At 45.3% G+C, this 13,245-nt stretch overlaps 1 protein-coding gene across 1 annotated transcript in view; it reads left to right on the plus strand.

The window, feature by feature from the left end:
* Positions 1-5,445: 5,445 nt before the first annotated feature.
* Positions 5,446-13,245, plus strand: part of KCNH6 (potassium voltage-gated channel subfamily H member 6) — a 397,827-nt gene continuing 390,027 nt past the window's right edge. Inside the window, exon 1 of the mRNA XM_073607681.1 lies at positions 5,446-6,396. Coding sequence (XP_073463782.1) covers positions 6,321-6,396 — 76 coding nt within the window. The 5' untranslated portion in view covers positions 5,446-6,320. The remainder of the gene's footprint in view (positions 6,397-13,245) is intronic.

Raw genomic sequence — 13,245 nt, forward strand, 5'->3', positions numbered from 1 at the left:
CGGGTAACAGATCCGAGCACCTGATTGGCGGAGAGGCGGTTTAGTGTTAGGAAAGCGAATATTCATTTGCTTTTCTAACACAGCTGAGTGACCTGCAAGTGCCCAGCATGGCGTCTGCTGATCACCCTTTTTGACGCCTATTAGAGCCTGTGGCTCTAATCAGGTGCTTAAAAAGAAAACCCTGCCGCTGTAATTCAGGCGCCCGAAAAGGGTGCTAAGAGGGGGTGGCAGGGGAGAGGGGGCGGCGCCCGTGCGCCCTTATGGACACACTGCCACTGATTTAGATACACTATGGAGTTGATTTACTAAAACTGGAGAGTGCAAAATCTTCAGCTTCCAAAAAGCTTGTCAAAAGCTTAATCTCTTCACGATCGCGCTAAAGCCAAATAACAGCTACAGCGTGGTCGCACATTCGGTGCGCATCGGCATTGATCTGTGATTGCTGTGTCCTTTGGGCACAGCTGATTACAGATTGGGGTAAAGAGCCAATCACAGCGGCTCTTTACCATGTGACCAGCTGTGTCCAATCACAGCTGATCACAGTGTAAACAGGATTTGCTGGTTATCTGCATTCCTCTGCTCACACTGACAGCACGTGAGGAGAGGGGAGACGATAACCATCAAATCCACACAGGGGATATCTACATAGATAATCGGGGCACTAATCATCAGTGCAGCCCCAATAGTGCCCACCAGTGCTGCCAATCAGTGCCCATCAGTGCTGCCTGTCAGTGCCCATCAGTGATACCTATCAGTGCTGTCCATCAGTGCTGTCCATCAGTGCTGCACATCAGTGCCGCCCATCAGTGAAACCTCATCAGTGCCTCCTCACCAGTGCCCATCAGTGCAGTCTCATCAGTGCCCATCAGTGCAGCCTCATCAGTGCTCATCAGTGTAGACTATCAGTGCTGCCTATCAGTGCAACCTCATTAGTGCCTCCTCATCAGTGCAGCCTATCAATGCCCATCAGTGCAGCCTCATCAGCGCCCATCAGTGAAGGAGAAACATTACTTATTTACAAAGGTTTATAACAGTAACTAAGAAAAACTTTATTTTTTTTCAAAATTTTCGGGCTTTTTGATTTGTTTAGCAAAAAATAAAAAACTCAATGGGCACTTGTGCCCGTCATATGCAGCCACCTGTGCCTATTAAATGCAGCCACTTGTGCCCATCATTTGCAGCCACTTGTGCCCATCATATGCAACCACTGTGCCCATCAAACACAGCCACTTGTGCCCATCATATGCAATACCACTAAAAGAAAGCTTTATCTGTCTCAAAAAAATTATAAAAATTTGTTTGGGTACAGTCACAGAATTGCATGACCGTGCAATTATCATTCAAAGTGCTACAGCGCTGAAAGCTGAAAATTGGCCTGGGCAGGAAGGGGGTGAAAATGCTAGGTAGGCAAGTGGTTAATTGAACAAGATGAAGTTATAAGCTGATCTGCCTCACTGTGCCCATCAAATGCAGCCATTGTGCCCATGAAACGCAGCCATTGTGCCCATCAAAGCAGCCACTGTGCCCATCATATGCAGCCACTGTGCCCATCATATGCAGCCACTGTGCCCATCAAATGCAGCCACTTGTGCCCATCATATGCAGCCACTGTGCCCATCAAATGCAGCCACTTGTGCCCATCATATGCAGCCACTTGTGCTCATCATATACAGCCACTTGTGCCCATCAAATGCAGCCACTGTGCCCATCATATGCAGCCACTTGTGCCCATCATATGCAGCCACTTGTGCTCATCATATGCAGCCACTTGTGCCCATCATATGCAGCCACTTGTGCCCATCAAATGCAGCCACTTGTGCCCATCAAATGCAGCCACTTGTGCCCATCATATGCAGCCACTTGCGCCCATCAAATGCAGCCACTTGTGCCCATCAAATGCAGCCACTTGTGCCCATAAAATGCAGCCACTTGTGCCCATCAAATGTAGACACTTGTGCCCGTCATATGCATCCACTTGTACCCAGCATATGCAGCCACCTGTGCCTATCAAATGCAGCCACTTGTGCCCATCATATGCAGCCACTTGTGCCCATCATATGCAACCACTGTGCCCATCAAACACAGCCACTTGTGCCCATCATATGCAGCCACTTGTGCCTATCATATGCAGCCACTTGTGCCCATCAAACGCACCCACCTGTGCCCATCATATGCAGCCACTTGTGCTCATCATATGCAGCCACTTGTGCCCATCATATGCAGCCACTTGTGCCCATCAAATGCAGCCACTTGTGCCCATCAAATGCAGCCACTTGTGCCCATCATATGCAGCCACTTGCGCCCATCAAATGCAGCCACTTGTACCCATCAAATGTAGACACTTGTGCCCATCATATGCAGCCACTTGTGCCCATCATATGCAGCCACCTGTGCCTATCAAATGCAGCCACTTGTGCCCATCATATGCAGCCACTTGTGCCCATCATATGCAACCACTGTGCCCATCAAACACAGCCACTTGTGCCCATCATATGCAGCCACTTGTGCCTATCATATGCAGCCACTTGTGCCCATCAAATGCAGCCACTTGTGCCCATCATATGCAGCCAATTGTGCCCATCATATGCAGCCACTTGTGTCCATCAAATACAGCCACTTGTGCCCATCAAATGCAGCCACTTGTGCCCATCAAATGCAGCCACTTGTGCCCATCATATGCAGCCACTTGCGCCCATCAAATGCAGCCACTTGTGCCCATCAAATGTAGACACTTGTGCCCATCATATGCAGCCACTTGTGCCCATCATATGCAGCCACCTGTGCCTATCAAATGCAGCCACTTGTGCCCATCATATGCAGCCACTTGTGCCCATCATATGCAACCACTGTGCCCATCAAACACAGCCACTTGTGCCCATCATATGCAGCCACTTGTGCCTATCATATGCAGCCACTTGTGCCCATCAAATTTAGCCACTTGTGCCCATCATATGCAGCCAATTGTGCCCATCATATGCAGCCACTTGTGTCCATCAAATACAGCCACTTGTGCCCATCAAATGCAGCCACTTGTGCCCATCAAATGCAGCCACTTGTGCCCATCATATGCAGCCACTTGTGCCCATCAAATGCAGCCACTTGTGCCCATCATATGCAGCCACTTGTGCCCGTCATATGCAGCCACCTGTGCCTATCAAATGCAGCCACTTGTGCCCATCATATGCAGCCACTTGTGCCCATCATATGCAACCACTGTGCCCATCAAACACAGACACTTGTGCCCATCAAATGCAGCCACCTGTGCCCATCAAATGCAGCCACTTGTGCCCATCATATGCAGCCACTTGTGCCCATCAAATGCAGCCACTTGTGCCCATCAAATGCAGCCACTTGTGCCCATCAAATGCAGCCACTTGTGCCCGTCATATGTAGCCACCTGTGCCTATCAAATGCAGCCACTTGTGCCCATCATATGCAGCCAATTGTGCCCATCATATGCAACCACTGTGCCCATCAAACACAGCCACTTGTGCCCATAATATGCAGCCACTTGTGCCCATCAAATGCAGCCACTTGTGCCCATCAAATGCAGCCACTTGTGCCCATCATATGCGGCCACTTGTGCCCATCATATGCGGCCACTTGTGCCCATCAAATACAGGCACCTGTGCCCATCAAATGCAGCCACTTGTTCCCATCATATGCAGCCACTTGTGCCCATCAAATGCAGACACTTGTGCCCATCATATGCAGCCACTTGTGCCCATCATATGCAGCCATTGTGCCCATCAAACGCAGCCATTTGTGCCCATCATATGCAGCCACTTGTGCTCATCAAATGCAGCCACTTGTTCCCATCATATGCAGCCACTTGTGCCCATCAAATGCAGCCACTTGTGCCCATCATATGCAGCAACCTGTGCCCATCAAATGCAGCCACCTGTGCCCATTATATGCAGCCATTTGTGCCTATCATATGCAGCCATTGTGCCCATGAAATGCAGCCATTGTGACCATCAAATGCAGCCACTGTGCCCGTCAAATGCAGCCACTTGTGCCCATCAAATGCAGCCACCTGTGCCCATCATATGCAGCCACTGTGCCCACCGACCCCCCCCCCACTCGTGGCTCTGGCAGCACCCAACCCCCACGCGTCTCTGGCGGCTGCAGCACACCCCCCTCCCGTGTGGCTCTGGCAGCACCCCCCCACGTGCGCAGCTCTGGCAGCACCCCCGTGCGAGTGCGGCTCTGGAAGCACCGAATCCAACCCCCCCACGCACGCAGCTTTGGCAGAGAGGACTTACCGCAGCAGCTCCTCCAGCGTGTCTTCTCCGCTCCTCTTCCTAAGCGCCAGGCATCCAATAGGGTGGCCTGGCGCTTTGGTCAATCAGGAAACAGGTCTGCCGCCCTGCCTCCTGATTGGCGGGGAGGAAGGTTAGTGTGAAAATAGCAAAAATGTATTCGTTTTTGTGGATTTTTGTGAATATACAAATATTTATTTTCTGCTTTTTTTTTGTCACTTTTTGCACTAAATGCACCCTTGACACACACCCCTCAAGTATTTAGAGGTTGTAGGTCACCTCTTAATAAGAGCAGCGCCATACCTATCCCCTCTTTTTCACATTTTTTCTAGATTCACCTTAGGGTGAATTTATTGATAGAGGCTGCAGCTCCCCATTGTTCATTTTCACTATAAGCGCGGGGGTCTAATAATTTTTTCACTATTAGTGCCTCTGGCTCTAATCAGGTGCTTCAAAAAGTACCACCGCCACCGTAGGAATCCATACGTCCAGCGTCCTGAAAGGGGCTGGGCACATGGATGGAGGGGGGGCGGGGCGGCGCCCATGTGCCCACAGTGCACGGGCCGTCACTGTCTACTATTTTCTTGGCAATTTTAAAAAGTTCTCATATTCCTTGTTTTGTACCTTTAAATTTTTTCAATAATTTATTGAAAGTGAAAAGCAACAGACTTCCTAGCAGGATCACCAGGTGAAGGTAAACAAAAGAAAGCCTAAATATGAAAACGAATGCAGCCATCACATCTAAGAATTGGTAAACTGCAATATAATAAATGTTTGCTTATTAATCCTGCTTTCAAGGATGCTTACACCTCTTACTTGTCATTGTATATAGTACAGCAGCTCCCCTGTTGCTAGCACAAGACACTTGATTAACCTCCGATCTTTTAATCCAGATTGTCCTCAGTGTATAAGGCTGTTAACACAAAAGAATCTGCATAGTTCTATATTCATCTATATGTGCACAGGGTGTAGAAAGCAGAGAGGATCCACACACCATCATCATCATCATCATCATCTCTTTGAATTGCTTTCATGGAAGGAGAGCAGCTCTGCCCAGCAACTGAAGAGTGAACAGAAGGGATTTCCTTGCAAACTGTCTTATAAAAGGGAAAATAAGACTTGTCTGTATATGCAACGTGAGTCTGGATTTAATGGAGAGCAGCCCCACTCCACCCCCAGCCGCGGATTACTAGCAGCACGTTCAGCACCACCCAGGGAGGACAGCTCCCACTATCTTGTCATTGATCTGCATGCTGTGTCTAGTAGAGGAGCTGGGAGGGAGCAGCTTTCACCAATTGCACCTGTGATCTCTGACCTCCTTGGGGACTTGGGGTTTTTTTTTTTTTTTTTTTTGGATGTCATACAGCCAGAGCTGGGTTGAAGTTATCACTCCTAACAGTTGTGGCTGTTGACAACTCCTTTGGTGTGGGCACATGTTTAGTTTAGAGGTGGGGGGAGCACAGTTGGCAGGCTCTCTGGTCTGCTTGTGCCATCCCTGCAAATCCTTAATCCTTGCTTCATCGTGTGCTGGATACACTGGGCTATCTGGGTCCTGGCTGCAGAAGGGGTTAAAGAAGAAGCAGAGGATGTTCCTGCCATGAAGGCAGAAAATGGGATACGCTTTATTTCTCTTTTCACTCCTCTGAGATCTGCTCTTAGTCATAGCAAGGTGGCCTGGAGAAACTGGTAACTTTTCTGGGGGGCTGGAGGACAGAAGACTAGGGAGATCATTGCTGGAAGACAGGAGAATAAGGAGACCACTGTTGGAGGAGAGGAGAATAAGGAGACCACTTCTGGAGGACAGGAGAATAAGGAGACCACAGCTGAAGGACAGCAGAATAAGGAGACCACTGCTGGAGGACAGGAGAATAAGGAGACCACTGCTGGAGGACAGGAGAATAAGGAGACCACTGCTGAAGGACAGCAGAATAAGGAGACCACTGCTGGAGGACAGGAGAATAAGGAGACCACTGCTGGAGGACAGGAGAATAAGGAGACCACTGCTGGAGGACAGGAGAGTAAGGAGACCACTGCTGGAGGACAGGATTCCATTCCAAGATGCCGGTGAGGAGGGGGCATGTGGCCCCCCAGAACACTTATCTGGACACAATCATCCGGAAGTTTGAAGGACAAAGTAAGTACTTTTATTCTTGATTCTCGGATCATTTTATTTTTGAAGGCATTGAGGGAAGTAGCTTTGCATAGTAACCACGGAGTTTGTACAAATGGGACTTTTAGGGAACAAATATTCGTCAATATGTATAAAAAAATATATACATTTTATTACAAAAGTATATAAAAAGCAAGAATCTTATTGTCCAAATATTATCACTACTTTAAATATACAGAGGGGTTAATTTACTAAAACTGGAGAGAGCAACATCTGTTGCAGCGCTGCATAGAAACCAATCAGCTTCCAGGTTTTATTGCCAAAGCTTAATTGAATGAGATGAAGTTAGAAGCTGATTGGCTACCATACACAGCTGCACCAGATGTCGCACTCTCCAGTTTTAGTAAATCAACCCCAAAGACTTCCTTGTATGTTTGGAGTAGCTATAATCTTTGGACAATCTGTCAGACATAGTATTTTAAGTTGTTGCTTTTTTATAATTTTTGTATGTTTAGAGTAGTGATACACTTCGGACAATATGTCAGCTGTTTTATTTTAAATTATTGCTTTTATACATCTTTGTAATACAAGTTTATTTTTTTTACATACATATTCTTGAATATTGTTGATTTGAAAGTCTCATTTGTACAATCTCCAAGGTTCTCTTTATGCCTCAGGGATGTGGCACTATTGTAAAAAAAAAAAAAAAAAAAAAAAAAAAAGAAGAACTGTGCATAGTAGCCAATCAGCTTCCACTTTCAGCTTGTTCACTTAAGCTTTGAGAATAAAAGGTAGAAGCTGATTGGTTGCCATGCACAGCTGCTCCAGTCTTAGTAAATTCCCCCTGATAGAAGTTCAGGGAAAGCATGCATCAGCTGCTGATGGATTGTCATCCTCCAGAATTAGCAGCAATGTGAATGAGACTCCCAAGCATGCCTAAAATCAACAAGTAATTAGAGGAAGCGAAGATGTGCATAGTAAACACAACAGACAGACGCTGCACTATGCAAACAAGACAGCCAAAGATAAACATGAGAAGGGCGCATACACAAGCTGTGTATGTTAGTCACATTTATCAACTGTGAGATCAACACAACATATGTCTGGGAATGGATTGAGGGGAGTCACGATTGTGATCATACATACCCTGCCCCGGTGATCTGTAATGAGGGCATAGATCTGAATGCCTAGGAAGATTACATTGCACAGTGACTATACCCTGGTGCTGTTTTAGCATGCATTTCATATCTAGGCAATGCCGCTTTTGGATCCTTGTAAGGATACCAATGATGTCGTGCCAAGAATATCGAGAGTGTAGCCGGTAGAACAGATACCTTATCTGTCCAGGCCTTTGGCACAATGGAGCTACAAGCGATAGCTTTGCTAGAAGTGAACAGAATGAATTTGTTAGGAGAGGTCGTTTTACAGAGATATCTTGTCATCAGCGTTTGTGTCTGCATGAACTTGAAAGAAAAGTTATAGTCAAATTTAGGAATCCTTTGAATAGAGGTCATAATATCTGCCCAAGAGCAAAAATTGATAGTCACGCAGCTTACAGGACCTTAGATGTGTCTTCATTAGTTTTATTTTTGCACACTTTTTATCCCTTTATTTTACCCTTTTAATTCTGCCAGTAACACACTTGTTGTGCTAGGCTGACAACCATATTGAGCAGTGTTGTCTCCCCAGGACAGGGAGTGTGTTAGGACTATATTACACCTCCCTCTCCAAAACGTTGCTTTGTAGTCCACAGAGATAGCAAGGAACATCCTAACTGATAACAGTCCAGAGGCAGTGAGTATAGGACGTTATTAGCTCAGAAGATTTCTGGTTGGATGAACAGCTATTTTCTTGCACTTATTGAACAGATCTTACAAAACGCTTTTAATGATATATTTAACAGACCCAAAAGAGCAAATAAGGGACATGTATTATTAGAGTTTAAATACACTTTAGATAGCATATACTGACTTGGAACTTGCTATTTAAATCAGGGCATGCAAACAGGATATTATTCCTAAACTGACATTTCAGAACTGCAGGGACATCAGTGAGTTGTTAGGCCTTATTTTTTCTTATGCCGCGTACACACAGTCGGACTTTTCGACAACAAAGGTCCGACGGTCTTTCCGACGGACTTTCTAACGAACGGACTTGCCTACACACGATCACACCAAAGTCCGACGGATTCGTACGTGATGACATACACCAGACTAAAATAAGAAAGTTTATAGCCAGTAGCCAATAGCTGTCCTAGCGTCGATTTTTGTCCGTCCGACTAGCATACAGACGAGCGGATTTTTCGACCCAATCTTTCCCGTCGGAAAGATTTGAAGCATGTTCCAAATCTAAAGTCCATCTGATTTTCGACCGAAAAAGTCAGATGCAGGTCCACAGATGAAGCCCACACACGGTCGAATTGTCCGCCCGTGTGTACGCGGTATTAGCTTGTAAATTCTAGTCTTAAAGAGCATCAGCTTCACCAAGCTTTTAGCTTTGAGCGGCCTTGTTAAAACAAAGCAATCTTCTGAACCAGTCCTGGAGATTTTAATGGCATTGTTGGCTGTAGCTTGAAACAAGCTTCATGCAGTGTTGAGCAGCTTCCTACTCATGGTTGGGAAACAGAGCTGTAATGACCAATGATGATAGCTACTTTTATTGTAACTCCCATGTAAAAAAAAAAAAAAAAAAAATCTGTACTGTATATAAACCAACATATGTCCATCAAAAAATATCAGTTTTGGGTGGAGTAGGTTTTATATATCCCTTGATTTTGTATTTCTCAAGTGTATGCAGTGCTTCTCTTCCTTATGATAGGGGACAGAGTTGTTTAGTGAACAGAAAGAGAGAACATTTGTCTTAAAATGTTTCTCTGGATAGGAGTGCATTACATCATTTGTATGTGCTATGTCTATGTATTTGCATTTTTTTTTTTTTTTTGCGTCACAGTCTTGCATTTACTGCATTTAGTTATTTTACTTTATTCTGGTCAGTGCTTTACTCTGAGCGTTGCTTGAAAATCATCATTATACTGATAGATCTGCTTGTCTCAAAAAACTGATTGAGTTACAAATGTATCTAGAAACGGGATCTTCATTCTGTATAATGTTACATACTCAATATATTACAGTGGCAGACTATAGAGTTAATTTTACTTGCTGTTTGACTGGCTATTGTATTACCTAAGTATGTACTCACTCAGAGTTCATTTGTATGTGATCCTTGAATTCAGTTCTGGTAGCTGTGCCATCCTCCGGCTTTCTTGGTATGTTCCCACCATACTTATTTATAGCTCCCAACTGTCCCTGATTTCGAGGGACTGTCCCTGATTTCGAGCAATGCCCCTCTGTCCCTCATTCCTCCTCATTTGTCCCTCATTTTGATCTGATCTATATAGATGTATATAAAATGCACTTTTTATCTATCAAAAAGTGTTTTCCAGCACTAAACCTTTCATCTGATCTCTAAATTACTCTATTTGTAAATTCCAAAAGCCAATATAAAGGAATAGTAGTGGTTAAAAAAAAAGCACTTGCGAGTTTAACCAATCTTGTTTTTTGTACAATTCTCCTTTAAGGGGGCGTGGCAAGGGGTGTGTCCTATGCCTGCATACTTTTACCGATAGGTGTCCCTCATTCCCATCTCAAAAAGTTGGGAGGTATGCTTATTGACTCTGTTCCCACCATATTGGAGTCTTGACTCTGTTCCCACCCAAATTGGAGTCTCACTCCTGCTGGACCAGAATATTCCTGCTTCTCCCACTTTACGTGTTACATTGTCTATGATATACATTTAACAGGCAACAGAAGAGTGGGACACCACCTTCAAATCTCTATTCTAGGTGTGCTGTCCTGGTACTTCAAGTGTACAGCTATAACCAGGGCCGTCTTTAATATTGATTGGACCCTGGGCAAAACTGTTCTTGGCCCTCCCCCCCCCCATGCAGTTTTGCTCTCCACCTGCTCTGAGACATACAATAAATATCAGCTAGACTCAAAAGCAGTTTACTGAATCAGATGAGGCAGCAATTGTGATTGGTTGCCAGAGGTTACAGTGTATCAGTACTGCTCACTGACTGGTTGCTAGAGGTTACAGCACACATTACGGCTCACTGATTAGTTGCTAGAGGTTATAGCACATGATTTCTGCTTGTTGATTGGTTGCTAGAGATTACTGTGGATATGACCTCAGGGGGGCATGATATACACATCAATGTCGCCACTATTTACATATGAATGCTGGTAATTTACATGTAAACACAGGGTCTGCTGGTGAGTCATCTGTACACAACAATAGGGCAGAGCTGGGCAGCATTAGTATCAGCACTTCACACTGAGATATTTGGACACACAGGACTAAAACCTCAAGGGATGAGGGAATTTAAACCAGGGTAGTTGTCAAGTATGAGGCAGCTGCTTTGGGCCCCACAACAATGACAGGGCCCAGGGCAGCTGCCCCTTTTGCCCTGCCTTAAAAACGGCCCTGGCTATAACAGAGATTATACCACATAAAATATTTTATGCCTTGGCATCTTCCAGAAACCGAAATTTCAGTTTTGGGAGTACTGAACCTTTCTATGAATGGTTACAGATTCAACCTTTTCAGTTAAAAGTTCAGGTCCAAATCAAACACTTCATTCTGTCAATCTGTCATTCACTGTACAGCTTGTAATATATTTTCTTACCTAGGTAAGTTGCAGGTTCAGGTTTTTTTTTTTTATTGCAGTTGCCTGTCTCCTGCTGTCTCGTGCCTTGAAAGTAATTGAATACCATTTGCTTGCTTACAGTACAAAGCTTTCGTTAAGGTCAGATCTCATGTAACTGTTGGATTTCTATCTACATAGACACTGGATTTATGTAAAATCTATTGCATAGCTCACCCTCTGTCCCTCTTTCCTCCTCTTTTGTCCCTCATTTTGGTCTGATCTATATAGTTGTATATAAAATGCATGTAACTTTCAAATAGTGTTTCCCAATGCAAAACCTTTCATCCAAATCCTAAATTGCTGCATTTATAAATTTCAAAAGCCAGTATATAGAAATAGTAGTGGTAAAAAAAAAAAAAAGTACTTGTGTATTTTTTTTTGTAGAATTCCCCTTTAAAAGGGCGTGGCAGGGTGTGTGTCCTATGCATACATACTTTACATTGGGCCAATTTGACATGCGATTTGACATATCAATTCGCATGCCAAATCGGAGGCCATTGCCAGCAATGGCAACGTCCGAATTGGTGTGATGCCAACGTTGCTGCGCCACACCAATTACCAAAAGTAGTTCCTGTGCTACTTTTGGCGACTTCGGGGGCAATTTCAATGGACATCTGTGCAGGAACCCGCACAGATGTCTGTCAAATCAACCCCCCCTGAAGTCGGACTGAAATGCTGGTTTTAAATTGTGCGAGTTCAGTTGAACTCGCACGATTTATAACCTGCCCTCAGTATGAACGAGGGCTAATAGGTGTCCCTCATTCCCATCCCAAAAAGTTGGGAGATATGCTATTGCAACTTGCATATTGTATTTAGTTATAGTAAAGGAGCTTTAAGGGCTCCTCGTAAGTCTTTTCCTGCTTTGAGGAGTGCTGCATTAAAGTAGAAGTTCACCCTAACACTAAAATCTGTAAATCTACAGAAATCCAGGATCTAAGGCTAACCTATCTAGCCCTGTAAATAATTAATTGCTATACATACCTGTTTTGAAGCCGCTCTGGCCTGGTCTCCAGCAGCAGAAGCTCTGCAGAGGAGACAGCCGACAACGGCTATGAAATTAATGGGAAGTGACGTCACCCATAGAGTTATTATGGTGCTTTCGTTGTCGGCAAAAAAGCAACCGCTGACAGCTCAGCGTGGGACTGGACCGAAGCGGCTTCAGAAAAGGTATGTGTAGTGAAAACTTCTTTACAGGGCTAGATAGGTTAGTCCAGAGGCATAGTTTGAAGTTTGTGGGGCCCTGATGCAAAAGTTGTCCTGGGGCCCCCCACTACTACCCGCCCCTTGCACTGCGTGCCAAGATACTCCCATTACGCGCCAAGATACTCCAAGTGGCTAAAGAGTTATTTCAGAGATTTATGTACATATTGAGAGGGTAATTCAAAATATTTTCTAGAAACCATCCTAGTAATCACATGAACTTGTCCCCTTCCCCCCATTGTAGGAATGACATGACCTAACCCCCATCCTAGTAATGACATGACCTCACCCCCCATCCTAGTAATGACATGACCTCACCCCCATCTTAGTAATGACATGACCTCACCCCCATCTTAGTAATGACATGACCTCACCCCCCATCCTAGTAATGACATGACCTCGCCCCCCATCCTAGTAATGACATGACCTCACCCCCATCCTAGTAATGACATGACCTCGCCCCACATCCTAGTAATGACATGACCTCACCCCCATCCTAGTAATGACATGACCTCGCCCCCCATCCTAGTAATGACATGACCTCGCCCCCCATACTAGTAATGACATGACCTCCCCCCTCCCCCTCTATCCTATTAATGACATAACCTCGCCTCCCCCCATCCTAGTAATGACATGACCTCGCCTCCCCCCATCCTAGTAATGACATGACCCGCCCCCATCCTAGTAATGACATGACCTCCCCCCTCCTCCCATCCTAGTAATGACATATCCCAAGCCAGTGAGAGCAGTGGAAGGGTGCGGACTGGGGAGGAGGAAAACAACTGGAAGCTGATTACTGGATTTTAGAACTTGGCTGGGGCCCTGGGAGAAACAAGGCGGACTGGAGCTGGAATCTAGTTCTGGGATTTTGTGGAGGAAATCAAATGTAATATGACAGCATCAGAGCTGTGGGCCCACTGGACCTAAGGGCAGGGTCACAATTGTGACCCCTGCAGCCCCTGATGCTA

The sequence above is a fragment of the Aquarana catesbeiana genome, linkage group LG12 (genome assembly GCF_042186555.1).
Source record: "Aquarana catesbeiana isolate 2022-GZ linkage group LG12, ASM4218655v1, whole genome shotgun sequence".
In the NCBI taxonomy this organism is placed as follows: Eukaryota; Metazoa; Chordata; class Amphibia; order Anura; family Ranidae; genus Aquarana; species Aquarana catesbeiana.